The sequence below is a fragment of the Crinia signifera genome, chromosome 3 (assembly GCF_055691185.1).
Source record: "Crinia signifera chromosome 3, ASM5569118v1, whole genome shotgun sequence".
Taxonomy (NCBI): Eukaryota; Metazoa; Chordata; class Amphibia; order Anura; family Myobatrachidae; genus Crinia; species Crinia signifera.
In genome coordinates this window covers 214,322,697-214,340,260 of record NC_139219.1, presented here as the reverse complement: position 1 = coordinate 214,340,260, position 17,564 = coordinate 214,322,697, and the positions used below count along the sequence as shown (strand labels likewise).

The 17,564-nt window shown below is 44.5% G+C and overlaps 1 protein-coding gene across 2 annotated transcripts in view; it reads right to left on the bottom strand.

Annotated features, from left to right (window-relative positions):
- Window positions 1-17,564, bottom strand: part of TDRP (testis development related protein) — a 138,729-nt gene that overhangs the window by 107,227 nt on the left and 13,938 nt on the right. For both annotated transcript variants that reach the window (XM_083177382.1, XM_083177381.1), the window contains one exon: window positions 5,335-5,384. In XM_083177382.1, the coding sequence (XP_083033508.1) occupies window positions 5,335-5,371 (37 nt within the window). In that variant the 5' untranslated portion in view covers window positions 5,372-5,384. The remainder of the gene's footprint in view (window positions 1-5,334; window positions 5,385-17,564) is intronic.

Sequence of the window (17,564 nt, the reverse complement as noted above, 5' to 3'; positions counted from 1 at the left end):
GAATTTGAATGCCAAGCAATCATTGTTTTGCACATATATAGTGCCAGTTACATATCATGTCCCCAGTGATGCTGTTACATATGTCCCCAGTGAGTTTTTAGCAAAAAAAAAAATTTTTTTCACTTTCTGGAATGTCCGTATTTCGGAATAATTCGGATAACGGATATTCGGATACGGGATACTCGACCTGTATATATATATATATATATATATATATATATATATATATATATATTTTTTTTTTTTTTTTAATTATTACTTTTTTTTTTATTCAGAAGCATCAATTCCACCAATAAGGAACTCAGATGACAATCTATTTCCAATTTCACCCTTGTGCTAAAGCTTAATTTTGAATAAGGACATGGGTCATGGTTTTGCCCATTTGAAAGATATTGCATTTGCGATAAACTCTGTCAGGGAGGTTCTAGCAATGAATCAATGGCAGTAAATAATGTTTTAGTTTATCCTCAATCCTGTGCTCCATAAATCCTCAAATGATGTTCAGGGCCTGGTTTGAAAGTGGATGTACTGCAGATGTTGGACGTAGTGAAGAAATGTCTTGCTACTGTACTGCAGACTCATATCATGCACAGGGGGTGAATTCTTGTCCTGTCTGTCAGGTACTGGAAAGGTGCTATACTGTAGGGATGGTCAGGATTGGCCACAGCTGTGTGCTTGGAGCAAGAGGGAAGTGTAGGACTGCTGCCTACTGATAAATATAAATATATATATATATATATATATGTATGTATGTGTATATATATATATATATATATATATATGTATGTATGGTACTTATGTAATATCTGGGCCCCCGTTTTTCTTATGAGACCGCGTCCCCTCGCCACGCTTCGGGCATGGTGGCTCGCTGCGCTCGCCACACTATATAAAATCAACTCCATGCGTAGTTGGATAGTAGGGGTATGAAAGAATGGGGTGCATTTAACATGGGAGCCCAGATAATACATAAGTACCATATGTATATATGTGTATATATATATATATATATATATATATATATATATATATATATATATATATATATATATATATATATATATATATATATATATATATATAGGTCAATCTGGGAGCCTGTGCCGAGCCATCCAATGGATGGATTTGGTGAAATCTTCAAAGAGTGGTAAATTTGGATCCCAGAAGACGTATTATGTGGTTGAGATCTCGGTCAGTCCTCCAGTTGGTGTACACTGGGGAGAACTTTAACATAGTGAGCCTGTTTTGGGCATGTCACTGGATGGATTTGGATGAACACTTCACAGAGAGATAACATTGGGTTCAAGAAGACATACTAAAGGGTTATGTTATGGTCCTGGTCAGTGGCGTAGATTGCGCAAGGCAGCCCCCGCCACTGCTTGGGGGAGCGGGGGCTGCGTGGGCGCCTGCTCCCGCCCGGCGCACTGAGCAAGGCGAGGTGCTGATTTGTGTGTCAGTCATACTGACATTGTGTGCTGTTGGTGACCGCACAGGAGAGTCGGCGCAGCCATGACAGTCTAGTGTCAGACTGTCACATTGGCCTTGATGGGCGGGTGGCTGTCCAATGGGAGGGTAGGCGGGCGGGAGGCTGTCAAATGAGCGGGTGGGGGTGTGGCCTGGCACAGAGTGACAGGGTAATGCAGCAGCAGTGACTGCTAGTTACTCTACCTCCGTATCACCTATGCGTGTGACGTCATCACGTCACACGCTGGAGAGGCCAGAGGAGCCGGGAAGCTGAGCAGGCAGGGAGGGAGCCTCAGGGAGCAGAAGGTTTCACTGAGTGTGGGGCTGGGGCTGTGCGCTCCTCCGCCACCCCCGCCACGCTGTTTATGTAAGTACAGTCTGCAACTAAGAGCAGGGGTGGAACGGGACTGGATGGGATGCACCTGTTACAGCTGACAACCTCTCTCAGCAGGAGAGGTGAGCTGGCTGTCTGCGCGGCGGGGGACTGGATGTGGCTGGAAGAGCTGACATGCTGCTCAATTCAGATCAGCACATCAGCTATTTCAGCCGCATCTCATCCCCCGCCGCGCAGACAGCCTGCTCACCTACTCTGCTAAGCACCTTGTCAGCATTTCCAGCCCCCTGGACAACGAGCATGAACTGCCCCTCTGGGAAAAGTGCATAAAATTCCCCCTTTGTAACCAGCATGAAATGCCCCCTTTCCAACCAGCATGAAATGTCCCCTGGGCAACCAGCATACAACCCCCCCCCCCCCCCCAACCAGCATGTAACTCCTGCAACCAGCATGTAGGTAAGCAGCACTTATCTGGTTTAATGTGTACTGGGCATTACGGTGTGTGCTATAATGTTTACTGGGTATAGCGGTGTTTGCTATAATGTTTACTGGGTAAAGCGGTGTGTGCTATAATGTGTACTGGGTATAGTGGTGTGTGCTATAATGTGTACTGGGCATAACGGTGTGTGCTGTAATATGTACTGGGCATAACAGTGTGTGCAGTAATATGTACTGGGCATAACAGTGTGTGCTGTAATATGTACTGGGCATAACAGTGTGTGCTATATTGTGTACTGGTCATAACGGTGTGTGCTATAATGTGTACTGGTCATAACGGTGTGTGCTATAATGTGTACTGGTCATAACGGTGTGTGCTATAATGTGTACTGGTCATAACGGTGTGTGCTATAATGTGTACTGGGTATAGTGGTGTGTGCTGTAATATGTACTGGGCATAACAGTGTGTGCTGTAATATGTACTGGGCATAACAGTGTGTGCTATAATGTGTACTGGTCATAACGGTGTGTGCTATAATGTGTACTGGTCATAACGGTGTGTGCTATAATGTGTACTGGTCATAGCGGTGTGTGCTATAATGTGTACTGGTCATAACGGTGTGTGCTATAATGTGTACTGGTCATAACGGTGTGTGCTATAATGTGTACTGGGTATAGCGGTGTGTGCTATAATGTGTACTGGGTATAAGGGTGTGTGCTGTAATATGTACTGGGCATAACGGTGTGTGCTGTAATATGTACTGGGCATAACGGTGTGTGCTGTAATATGTACTGGGCATAACGGTGTGTGCTGTAATATGTACTGGGCATAACGGTGTGTGCTATAATGTGTACTGGTCATAACGGTGTGTGCTATAATGTGTACTGGTCATAGCGGTGTGTGCTATAATGTGTACTGGTCATAACGGTGTGTGCTATAATGTGTACTGGTCATAACGGTGTGTGCTATAATGTGTACTGGGTATAGCGGTGTGTGCTATAATGTGTACTGGGTATAAGGGTGTGTGCTGTAATATGTACTGGGCATAACGGTGTGTGCTGTAATATGTACTGGGCATAACGGTGTGTGCTGTAATATGTACTGGGCATAACGGTGTGTGCTGTAATATGTACTGGGCATAACGGTGTGTGCTATAATGTGTACTGGTCATAACGGTGTGTGCTATAATGTGTACTGGTCATAACAGTGTGTGCTATAATGTGTACTGGTCATAACGGTGTGTGCTATAATGTGTACTAGTCATAACGGTGTGTGCTATAATGTGTACTGGTCATAACGGTGTGTGCTATAATGTGTACTGGTCATAACGGTGCGTGCTATAATGTGTACTGGGCATAACGGTGTGTGCTGTAATATGTACTGGGCATAACGGTGTGTGCTGTAATATGTACTGGGCATAACGGTCTGTGCTGTAATATGTACTGGGCATAACGGTGTGTGCTGTAATATGTACTGGGCATAACGGTCTGTGCTGTAATATGTACTGGGCATAACGGTGTGTGCTTTAATATGTACTGGGAATAACGGTGTGTGCTTTAATGTGTACTGGGCAGAACGGTGTGTGCTGGAATGTGAATTGATACTGCTATGTGACCACACCACTTTCCACAAAAAAACATGCCCTAAATTTTTAGCGTGCGCCTTCGGCGCGCACTGTCCATTTGTTCAGGTTTATATCGTTTCTAGTATATATGTATCTTTATGCGAGTGTGCCAATTGATACTTTCCCCCCCGACTCACATGTGCCATGCTGGGAAGAAGGGGAGAGGAGGCTTTATTCCATTGGGACCCAGAAAAGTTCAGGAAGGACCCCAATTTTAAGAAGTGAAGGGTCCCCGGACCCACTTTTTTGGGTGGTTTTCGCAAACACTGTATGTATGTATGTATACATGGGGGGGGGGGGGGGCGCAATCAAATTTTTGGCAGGGGGGAGCAAAATTTATAGTTACGCCACTGGTCCTGGTCATACCTCCTGTTGGTGTACACCAAACCAGTGGCGGACCGAGTGGGTAGTGAGCACAGGTGCAAAAATATAAATTAGGAAGAGCATGACAGGGAAAAACAGTGGGTGAGAGGAAGAGGGTGATAGGGGCAGCAGTGGGCTCCTTTGTGCTCAGAGGCCTTTTGCACTGCACCTGCTGCACCAATGGTAGCGCCGCCACATGCACATCTTAATTAGACAGAAATTTGACACGGGGGGGGGGGGGGGGGGGATTTACTAGGATGGGAAGTCTAATTCCCATGGGATGTTGCTATGGGAAACCAATCAGAATCTATTTCTTATTTAGCACCTTCTAGAATATAATAGATCATATTTGAGTGGCTGCATATAGCAACATCCCATGTGAAATAGAACTCTTATCTTAGTAAATTCAACCTAGAAAGGCTGTTCTGGGCATTGCACTAAATAGATTTGGATGAAAATGTTAATAATCTGTAAAACCTGACAGAGATAACCGTAACTGAATGACCTGAAACCACTTGACTGACAAAACTATAAATCAATTAACTAAAATATCTGACCAACATGGAGGTGGGAAAACAAAAAAATATTGTGTGCGCAAAAGCCTTGGAATAGCAACATTGATAACCGAAAACTTTAAACCCCTCTTGCAATATAAAAGTGATTATAAAATAGAACAGAAAGGAAAGCTAGGGATCGGGGCTACTGGCAACACCCCAAAAACGACACTGTGCAGCCACCTCAAAGGCGTGTTGGCACAGCTTCTAAGGTGCTAATTATTAAAATGTTGACAGTTACATTCAACTTTTTGATAATTTAATAACTTGAATATTTAAACCCAGGCAACCCCGAGCACTTCAGCTAATTAATCATAAAATGCTAATTCAACACCTGTCTTTACCATATACTCCATGTCAAGAACAACAGCTTCTACTTCTGTATGTTCCCAAATTCTGCATACAGGCAGGGGTATATTCTTATTTTGCCTCCCAGAGCACAACTATCAGGCACAAACACATCTTCATCCTCTTTGGGCACAGGTAATGGCTGAAAATTAAAACAACTGCAACATCAAGAAAATTAATTTAAAAGAAACTTACCTATAAAAATACTTACCTTTAGAGTGCAAACTTTTAGGAACATGGAGATCCATAATAGTTTGAAATCTAAAATAAACGGAAATTGAATAAAACATTAAATACAAAACTACATGTTATAGCAGAGACAAATAAATAGCAATCAACAAAATATACTTTCAAATGCAAGAAAGCGTCTCTGACATTGTAAGCAAATGAAACACATCTGACTGATTAGACTGCAATCGTCATACAAAAAATAAATAAATGATTCAACATAGATAATAAAGCAAACTGCCTCCAACATGATGGCATTTATATAAAGACACAACCAGGGATGCCAATTCCAAGCCATTTTTTCGATCCCGGGATTCAGGATTGAAAAAATGCTCAATCCCAGGATCCTGGGATTGATTTAATGGCGTCAAAGCAGGTAGCAGCAGGGCTCTTTTGCTGTACTCCATCTTCCTCCTTGTTCTACCCCCTGTCCCTCAGTCCTTATATCCCCCTTCTCTGCCCCACAGTCCTTCTCTCTCTCCCCTGTCAGTCCTTTCTCCCTCCCAACAGGCCTTATATATGTCTCCTCTCTCCCTCCAAGTTCTCCACCCCTACAAACCTCTACTTGTGTGCTTTTTGGCAGGTGTCTTGCGCTGGCTCCTATATATACCATGTCAGCTGGCCGGAGACCTGGCACGGCGATCAGGTGGGCGGACGCGGCTGGCAGTTACCTAGCCAGTTGTCTTTGGCTGGCTCCTTCAGAGCTGTTTGGAGACCCGGTGTGGTAGGCAGGAGACTCAGTGGGGTGGGCAGAAGACCCAGTGGGTGGACACGTCTGTCGAGCTGCGTAGTGTGACCTCTGTGGTCATGCTGCGCACAGTCGAGTGTAAGCAGGGCAACGTCTGCTACTTAGCCCTGCCCGGCTTTTTAAAAAAAACAACCTACATTTGTGCAGTGCGCATGCGTTAAGCAATCCCGAAATCCCGGGATTGGACGGGAATATAAAAATGAAGTACCAAACCCTGAACTTGAGGAGCCGCATGTGTGTTTTTCGTGGCTCTTCCTCGCTACTCAACCTCACCTATGTGCAGGGGTGGATTGCGTTGAGTGGTGGGTGCCGGGCAGCTGTTAGTGCTGGGGCAGGCAGCGGTGAGTGGCGGGACCAGCAGCGGCTGGTTGCTGAGCAGAGGTGAGTGGCAGATGCCTGGCGGCGGGCAGAATTTGTAAAAACTTTCAAATGTCTGGCTGGCCACTGATTGGTTGAGAGAATTCTCTCTGCCAATCAGTGGCTGCCCAGATGGGAGGCCCCTGATTGGCTGCCCGCCTGCTGCCCACCTGCCCGCTGCTGTCCACCCCGCCGCTCACCGCTGCCAGGCTCTCCAGCCGCCCACTGCCTCACGAGTTTTACATGCTTAAAATCGCATGCAATTTATCGCATGTAAAAATTGCACATCATGTGCCAAATCGTAAGTGGACCTCCCGAGGAGCTGTCGGGGGAGAGCTCAAGGGGAATTTGTTCAGACTTGTCCTTAGGACAAGTCAGACTAGTGTACGGGGGCCTTAAAATAGACCCCTTAATCTTGGTCTGATTATCTGGGTTAGACATGATAAATTCACTGTCGACAAGTTGTACCACACCCCATCTAATTGCATGGACAAGATGGACTTAAGTGCAAGTGAATTGTTTCCATGTATTTGAGGGGTAGATGTATGATCTGGCTTTATGGGGGAGAAGGGGTATCGTGCACTGATGTAAGAAGCAGCCGCCGTTCGGTAAATGACAGGGGTGCTGTACGCTCTTGTCCATATCGGCGCTGCTATCTAAAAATAGCAGGAGGATACGCAGGGCAAAATGTATAAATGGTCAGCAGCGCTGTCCGTTCCACCACCTGCCGCTATCAACTTCTAAAGCTGCAGGTGGAGATGCCCTATCCCCACAGCGGGGACAGTGCACAGGGATGGTGTATTACCAGGGGCAACAAAGGACAGTCTTAAAAGAGCTTGAAAACCCCACACTAAGGGCGAAATGCATCAGGGAAGTATCCCTATTGTGAGGACCGTCCTTTGTTGCCCCTGGTAATACACCACGGTGCACATTTGTGCAGTGCTGGTTCTCCCATTGAGCACAGAATGGCAAGGAAGGAAAGCATTTAGAGCTATCATCTGCACCTCTGCCTGGTGATTTCCTGCAGGAGATCGGAGTGCACCTGGAGAAAAAATATATATAATGTTTCATTATTGTTATTTCTCTGATCCATCTCACAGAATTTTTTGTATATAGTTATATATCTGCAAATCTTTAATTACTTATGTGTATTGATTGTGATTGTATTTGTTTATTAATGCATATATGTTTAGAATAAAAATCTTTAAAAAGATTATTGAGAATCGACTTTTCACCTATAGCCATAGTAACCCTGTTTTTTAACTACAGTATTAGTGCAGAATACTTCAACTCATTTTTACAGTATGGTACAAAGCAAGTGTAGCATCTATAAAGCAGGAATGGGGAGCTTAAGACAAAACCCAACGGACTGTGGTGAATGTAATTATCTCTCTAATACAGTGATTGCCTGCTAGAGTGTCTAGACATTGTAATGTGTCACAAAACAAGGCAGCGTAAAGCAGATTCTACAGGATATTAGAAATATATATAAGGAGCTTAATTCAAGTGTGGAAGTTGAGGATATATACCATACTCTCTTCAAACTACAACGTCGATAAATTGATTATCAATTACATGGGAAGTCACTGTCAGTCTATTATAGACGAAAGCAAATTCCTCGCCGGGGTGAAGAGTCAATCAGTGAGGCAGGGGAAGAGTCTGTGGGGGATGGGTGCGGAACCTCAGCAGAGATCACCTGGAGCTGGTGCGGCCTGCTGGGGGGCATGCTGGGGGAAGGGAGATCCTATCAGCCTCTGGGTGTAATGCCGGGGCCCCGTGGCCAATGTGCTTCCTGTCCCCCTCCTGTCCCGGCCGGGGGGAGGGGGAATGGGTCGCCGATTGTGCTGGGTCTTCCTCACTGAGTGTGCTGGGTCCTGCCTGTGCCAGGCCCTCCACATCCATGGAGAGAGGGAACGGAGGTGATCTACCTTCTCCGGGGGGTCCCCCAGGCCAATGGTGCTGCCGGCTCTGCAGCGCTCTCATTCCTCCGGCCAGGTGTCTCCTGTGACCTGTGGCATGATAGGCCTGATGTTCTCAGCCGTAGGGGTGGTGCGCCTAATCCAGGGGTTCTCATGGCAAAGGCAACATGATGTTCCTGAGTTATGTGGTTTGAATGCAGTAGTTCAGAAGTATTGTTGGTGTGTTGTTTGCCTTCTGGTTTCCTTCGGTTGAATGCTGATATCATGCTGCTTTTAATTTAAAGATGACCCTTTATAACTAGACCCTTCTGACACTAGACCCCTAACGTCCCAAAGGACTGATGTCCCAAGCTATCCCCACCATAGGCAGATAAAGTCCAGAATTCTGCAGACGTTGGGTCACCATTCTCAATGAATGCAGTCTGAACTCGATGCTGCTTGTGGTGGAGGAAGCAGGCAAGGAACAAAAAATAACCAGGGAAAAAAACGATACGGTAAAGTCTGAACACAAGGACACACTGATATCATCTGAATTTGAAGTATGGTCCACCAAACTGAAGTTGCAATGTGAGACATACCGTCGGGAGTTAGTACGTTTCAAAAAGATCCAAACTGGCCACCGTTCAAGCCGAATATGAGTCCAATCAGGTATATCAGTAGGCTCCAAGATTTCAACCCCAGCGTACCTGGCACACCAGGAAGCCGGATGTGACTGGATCTCAAGCGTCATCCCCATCCGATAGTGATTTTTTCCCCGATATAATCTGATGAGGGCAATTTTACAAGAAAACCCCCTTTAGAGCCCGCTGAGGAGGTCAAAGGGAAAGGATCTTCAAAGTGAAGGATCTTCAAATGAGATCAGTATTTAACCTTTCTGACAGATCACTCACGGAGGACCAGGAAAAGGTTTTAAATAAAGGCCTTTCTTTCATGCCAACAAATAGACACAATGGGCGAAATGTAATAGGGTGCGATTTTTGGACGAGTTCCAAACTCGCCAGAAATCGCACCTTTAAAAATCGCGGTTTTTGCAGCGAATTCGCATATGTAATGAGATGCGAATTTGCGGCAAAAAATGCGATTTGCCGCGATTTTGGGCGATTTTCAGTCATGAAAATGTGCGCATTTTCAGTCATGAAAATGTGCGCATTTTCATATATGCGATTTTGGGTAAAAAAAAAAAAGGAAAAAAAAAACGGCGTGGGGTCCCCCCTCCTGAGCATAACCAGCCCCGGGCTCAAAGAGCCGGTCCTGGTTTCATAAAATTAAAGGAACAATCAAGTTGGGGTTCCCCGGATTTTATTAAACCAGCACCAGGCTCAAGGGCCGGTCCTGGTTCCCAAAATACGGGGGACAAAATGACTGGGGGTCCCCCGTATTTCAAGAACCAGCACCGGGCCCAACCAGCCAGCAGGGTAATGCCACAGCCGGGGGGAGACTTTTTATACAAGTCCCCCCCGGTCAAAGCATTCAGCCCTCTGACCGGTCAGCATGGGCAGGGGTCCTGGGGGAGTGGGGACCCCCCCAAAGAAGGGGTCCCCCCCTCCAGAACTTACCAGCCCATGCTGAAGCCCGGGGCTGTCCTCGATGCCCCTGGGCTGTGGGCATCGAGCTGATTAATGGTGTAAAAAAATAGATAAAATCCTATTGTGTATTGCTGTGGAACTATGAGTCCCAGCAAGCCTGCACCACATGCAGGGACTTGGAGAACCACAAGTCCCAGCATGTGGGGCAATAAAGGGCCCGCTGGGACTAGTAGTCCCACAGTACTACAAATAGTTAAAAAAGTACACAAACACACTGACAGTACAACTTTAATACACACCAAGCCCATTCATCCATACTCACCTATGTTGACACGAAGCTTCGGTCCCCTTGTCCAGTAGAATCCAGAGGGGAGGCTGTGGAGAGAAATCATACTCACCACAGACGTCTTCAGCGCTTCCCCGGGAGCCCTGCAGCATTTTTCCCACGATCACCGTCCTCCGGTGTTCTGTTTACATCTGGGGCTCCGCCCCCCGACCGGGACTTAGGCCTGCCCATCAGCCAATCGTGGTCCTTGAAAACCAGCATGCCGGTTTTCAAGGACCACGCGTCTGAAAATCACACCCTATTACATTTCGCCCAATTTGTTCAATTAGCACATTAATCTCCATAGGATGAATCGTAAATTCAGACTTCATAAATATTTTCAACATTCCAGTGTGACTACGGTATCCAGACTCATGATAGAGTGACTCTAGGCTGACAGTCATAAGGTCGACCACTATTGGTCAACAGGGAAAAGCTCCTCAGGGTCAAAAGGTCGAAAGTCCAAAGGTCGACAGGGTCAAAATGTTGACAGTCTAAAGGTCGACATGGTCAAAATGTCGACATGGGAAGGGTTGACACAAAAAAAGTTGACATGCACTTTTTTATAAAATTTTGAGTCAACATGTGCCAACAGGTGGTATTTCATACCCTACCATCCACTACGGCATGGAGGGAGAATATAATAGTGTGCCAAGCACAGCGAGGCACTGAGCCCAAAGCATGGTGAGTGTAGCGAGTAATGCGAGGGGACGATGTCGACATAGACACAAAAAACTCATGTTGATCTTTTCCATGTCGACCTTTTGACCATGTCGCCCTTTTGATCCTGTAAACCTTTGGACACTGTTGACCTTTTGGCCTTGTCGACCCTTTGACTGTCGACCCTTTGACTGTGGACCATATGACTGTAGACCTAATGTACCATAACCCGACTATGGACATTAATCCATTTGTCAGTTTTCTACATTTGCGCAGTCGATCCACCTTGACCCTCCCTCCATCAAAACCTATACCCGCCTGCTTGACTCCTCTATGACTAGATTTTCAGCAGCTCCAACTAATTTACTTCCGAATTTATCTGCCAGAGAATCCAAAGCTCTTAAAACCCTCAGTGAGGACAAAAGTATCACTATTCACCCCGCAGACAAAGGCGGGGCAATAGCGATACAAGATCTCATTGCTTACAAATCCGAAATTTTGAGACAACTGTCAGACAAAAAAGTTTATTGTAAACTGAACAGTGACTCCACGGACAAGTACCGCAAGGAGCTCTCTCTTCTTTTACAAGAAGCTGTCAAATCTAAAAAGATTGAACAAAAATTAATGGATGCTATATCCACCACATATCCTATCATGCCAATACTCTACAGTGTCCCCAAAATCCACAAGCACCCAACCTCTCCACCCACTTTCCCAATCATATTGGCGAGGGGCAGCCTTTACCAGCCGGTGTAACAGTTATTGGATACAATTATTCAACCTTTCATGGTCATCCAAGATTTGCATTTAAAGGACTCAACAAGCTTTCTCAACCGCCTCAGAATCTTCCCGGTGATCTCCCCTTCCACTATAATGTGCCCCATGGATGTTACATCCCTATATACATCTATTACCATGACCAAGGCCTGCTGGCAATGACAAAAAATTTTTTGAGACCTTGGGTGAGGAGTTTAGATTTGATAAAATCATATATCTACAATTACTCAAACTGATAAATAACTCAAAATGGTTTCTGATTTGATGGCCAGATTTACCTACAACAAGAGGGCTGTGCCATGGGTTCTGCAGTGGCATCATCATACGCCAACATCTTTATGGTCGAGTAGGAAAGAATATTTTTTACAAACCACACACGAAGTAAAAACATTGTATTGCTGTGTCGATATATAAAGATGACCTCTTCATTGGGGGAGGGATGTGTGAGGGTTCACAGAAGAAATCATCAATCTGATGGCAGAAATTAACAGCATGCCTGGGCCTTCACTTGGAGCAAGAAACATATTGATTTCTTCGATGTCTCAGTCCTTTTAAACAGCGGCAAAATAACTATGACCATCTTCTTAAAAAGATAAATCGCAATTTACTACTCTCGTCCAGCAGTATCATCCACCACCACTGAAACAAGGACTTGCCTTTTCCCAAATGCTACGGGCAGCCCATATTCGTAGTAATGTCATAACACTACCAGCCCAGCTGGACATCATCATCTATAAGTTTAATGAACGAGGCTACAATCTGACAGGACCTGCTAGCTTCCAAGTCTAAAACATTGAAATTGGACAGAGGAAAGCTATTGAGTCCGAAATCTTCAAAACCAAGCCAGACCCCCCGTCCCGTGGACAACCACGTATGACACTAACAGAAGTGTCATTTCAACAGCTTGTAAGTCATTATTGCTGATTTTGGCAACAGACAAAGAGCTTGCCTGTTTTTCTAAAGTAAGACCAATGACGTGCTATAGGAGAGGACGCAATTTGCGTGTTGTGCTAGTCCATACAGACATTACAAGTTTTGACAATAGTCAATATGCTAACAGCCGATCTAAACCACACAGCTGCTATAGCTGCAATAAATGTGTAACCTGCTAATACCTGATACAAAGCGCCACCTTCAAGCATCCTCACAGTGACAAATTCTACCACATCCGCAACACTCTGACCTGCAGTACCAAATTTATCATCTATATTATCATCTGCCCCTGTGGTCTCTATTATGTCGGTATGTCAACACAGCAATTTAAGGAACACATGGCCTTGCACAGGTCAGCCCTCAAAATGGCACTTGAGAATAAAATCCCCAAATTATACTAAATGTATAATCAGGCGCAACAAATCTAATGATAACTGATAAATAATTATTAATAATAACCACAGCTTCTATGCTGCTCCCAAAAAAGATTACAAAATCTATATCAAGAAAAAAAAATTAAACAATAAGAGAGCGCACTGAATTGGTCTAATTAAAATGAATTCCATTAAAACATATTTAAAACACCTACTTAAAGACAATACAAATAAATGTATCACCAATTAATAAACCAATTCCTTAGACACAATTAATAAAAAAAAATTCATTAATCAAATGTCCAATAGTATCCACTGTAGTCCTAACAGTAAGAGGATCTCCTTTGGATATCACAGATCCATTCAGGGTTATACAATAAACTTTTACGAAATTATATACTTAGGGAGCTCCCAATATATTTGTCATTTCTGGATTTGCCTTAAATTCTCAATAATAGAAAAAGATTTGTGCTTAGAATGTATCACTTGAGAATAAACCTATGGAACAGCCAGAACCATCCAATTTTAAAAACCATGGACACCCTTTGTCTACCCTAAAATACTTGATTATCGACCACGTTCCCCCTATGCCCAGGGGTGGTGATTGAAAATAAACTTTGCTTCGTCTGGAGGCAAGATGTTTTTTTTTTGGATACTGAGTCCCCTAGAGGACTTAGGGCCGCATTTATCAAATAATATTTGCAGCTAAATCCCCGAAAACACCCGTTTTGGGGGGTTTACCGCAAATATTAAGTATCCCCCTAATGTGTCACAGGGGACCGCAGCAGGAATCTCCGATCCCTGCTCCGATCCCCCTATGCAGCGCAGCCGGCCGCATCCCCCCTAGGTTTCTAGGGGGAATGCGAAACTGCCTGATGTATCAACATCGGGCAGCCCGGCTTCGCACCCCTGGGCTATCACCATTCTGATATGGCGATAGCCCATTGTAGTCTATGGCTACACATCAGCGGGGTCACGTGGGTGGGTGGGTTAGCGCATTACCGCGCATGCCCAGACCCCCCTGCTTCTGGCTCCAGGCATCGCAGGGACGGGCTCTTTTTGGAGCCCTGTCCCTGCCCCCTGGCTGGTAATACATTGGGGTGAAATGATCGCATTTTACAATACGATCCTGGGTGGTAATATTCCGACCATATCACGTTGTAAATGCGATCAATGCTAAATGGGGCCCTTAATGAGATTATTGCGTGGAATGCTCCCATGTAACTTTCTGTCCACCGCACTTCTTGTTGTTGTTTATTACAATTATCAGGTTGGTCCTGATACGGTCCATCTTTTTTAAAATTATTCAGGTCCCAGTATTTATATACATTATTGCCTAAGTACATTATCTGACAGTATATGTACTTTTGTAATCATGATTTTGTAATCATCATTTTTGATCTCTTTGTGTAATCATGCATTCAAGCTGCAGTATGGTTGCTTAGCAACGCCAGGGATGCCGTGGGTGTTGCTTAGTGACGCCGGTTACCGTAAGTGCGCCACCTGCAACTTCCGATCCGGAACTCGCCACTGACTGGGGCCATGGCAGGAGTCAGTTCTCCTACATACACTATAAGGTGAGGGCTTATTGTTTCTACTTGTTTGTATGCTGTTTACCTGACGACGGGGGTTCGCACCCCAAAATGTTGTATCATTAAACCTGCTTTTAAAACAGGGTTTTGCAAAAGCAAAATTGCTCAGCACAAATCACTACATGTGTATGACATGTGTACATGTGTATGTGCTCTTTATGGGCGATCTGGACACAGGGAAATCGCCTACCCTAAATAGCTTAGCACACATCTCTACATGTGTATGCCCCTTAAGTGTTTTTATGATTATAGTTTTATTTACTACAATGACTTAGTAGTTGTGTAACAAGGAAAACAATTATCATATGAGAGATGGGTTAACAAAGTTGTAATAATATGAAAAATAAGTGTCACAGAGAGGTCAGCACTAGGAACAATGAAAGCACAAGTCATCCCAAAAACATAGTCTTAGGCTTAGACACGTACCGAATATTCAAATTGTGTGTTCACTAATAATATTTTCAGAACACAGTGTAACCCATACAGGATTAGTTTAAACACATAACCCTTTTTTTGTAACCCATAGCAACCAATCAGATCCAAAGGGGTAAATATAGCAACCAATTGAATTTGATTCTATTTATTATCTTCTAGATTACAAGGTGCTAAATAAATAAGAAGTAGAATGTGATTGGTTGCTATGGGCAACATCCCATCTTCAATAGAATTCCCTTCTTAGTAAATGTACCCCTAACAGCTGTCATTTTCAGAGACATGTACAGATATGGTATGCACAAAACATGATATGACACATATGCCCAAAACATGCCCCAGTTTTGAGAAACAGAAGCTATCCCCGCCACCCCCAGCTGAAGACTGTCCTGCACATATGCTGAGTACCAAACATCAGTACTTTGTGTATAGTACAGTAGAAGCATCAGGTCCTGAATCAGGCCTCTTGTTAAACATACTTATCCTGTCACTCTGTCCTAGGTGCCCATACACGTTACAATTATTGTATACAATATTGGGGGAGAAGGAGGGAGGAGGAGGCGCCGACGCTGCCTGAGTTCAATGATTGAACAGTTCTAAACAGTGGCAATCCCGAGATCTTTCCGGGCTTGCCAGACTGGACACTGAGGCAAAGCCCGGATAATTCTCGGGATTGCCACTGAAGGGGTTAATGAGAAAAGTTCCCCCTTAATATAAGCATAAGTATATTCCTGTATTGTTATTCTTCATTATGTTTAAGTTGTCTGTTTGATTGTTGATGCTATATTAAAAAATTCTTATTATGTCATTTATATAAATCTCTAGCAGTGGCATATTTTGAATGGGTGCAGTGTGTCCAGTGGGCTCACACTGCACCCATTTAAAAAAAAATACGTAGCCCTCCAGAGCACTTCGGGGTAGAGCCGGATTAAAGGATTAAAGGAGGGGAAGCAGGGGTGGAGTTGCCCTGAGCCCCTACAATCCTTAATCTAGGCCTGATAATGGGCGCTAAGGAAATTGACAAAAAATGGACATCGTGCCATTTTACGAGAGATTTGCGCATTGGCATTAGAGTCTATGCCCTCTAGTGCTGAGACTCTATTGTGCTGCGCAGCACTACTGCGGACAGAGAGGAGTGGGCCGAACTGAGCAGACTGCACATAGGACTTCTCTCTTCTAACACCCCTGGCGTTACAGGTTGGAAGGTGTGCCTCTAGTCTATGCTAATCATCTGCACAAAGCAGTAGCTTATAAGAAGCAAAAGTGAGAACAGAACAAGTCTGAACTGTCCTAGACAGTGTTTAGAAACAAGCAGCAGTGACAATGTATTGTGTACACTAACATCAATTACCCAGATTATCACGGTACACCTAATTACAAGCTGCCATATCCTAGTTTAACAAATACCTATGAATGTTTACATGCAGTTCTTGCTAACAAAGTTTAAAGCAGAACGTGCAAGAAGACCAAACTAATATTGTTATTATCCTTTATTTCTGTATATACTGTACAACAGCATCAACATGTAACGCAGCTTTTCTCATAGAATGTTTATTCATTCACATGCTGCAGTGGAGCGTGCAGTCTACATTCTGTACCACACACACTATCATTATCATTAACCTGTCTGGTTTTGTGCTTGTTGTATACAATATCAATGATTAAAAAATCATTATATCAAAATATCAATATTCAACTATTTATTTCCCGCCAGAGTCACGTTGAAGTGTATTCAATTCCGCTGGGGATGGGGTTTATACGGCAAGGATGGCTGGTTTTCATGCTGACCACAGGGGGCCCCTAGCTAGAGGGGGGCCCAGGGACCCCCCTTAATCCGTCCCTGATTCAGCATGAGAGATTTAAAATCTCTCACAGGTCCCCCCCGTGCCGAGCTGGGTGCCGGGGGGTCTGAACATGCGCAGGTTACCTTTATTTTGGAAACTTCGTTTTTTAGCTTAGCTCAGTGGTTCCCAAACTGTGTGCCGCGGCTCCCTGGGGTGCCTCAGGACACTTGCAGGGGTGCCACGGGTTGGTGGTGCTGGATCAATTCAAATTATTTATGGTTAATTATTTATGGACAAAACCAGTGCTGGTGGCTGCCAATCATAAACTATGTGTACAAAAGAAGCAAATCCTGCCCTTTACCACATAACTGAACATCAGGATCACATATAAACACAATCTAATTATTTTTATATATTTTTCTACCTTTTTGGGGGGCCTAGGGGTGCCGTAAAAAAATTCTGATACTCTAGGGTGCCGTGATTCAAAAAAGATTGGGAACCTCTGGCTTAGCTTATTATTTTTGGGAACAGGAGGGTGCTGTAAATGGCACATCCTCACTGCACAGTCACCAACTAATAATAGGAAAACTCAGAACCCACTGATCACTGTTAAGCTGTGTACACATGGTACATTATCGTTGGCAATATGGTCGCTGAGCAACCATATTACCAGTGATTTGTTGTGCTGCGGCGATAAATCGCCAGGTACGCACTCCCGTGTTCAGCCCCTGAATGGTCGCTGGTCGGAGGAGCATGCTCCTCCAACCAGCGGCTTCCCCTGCCTCT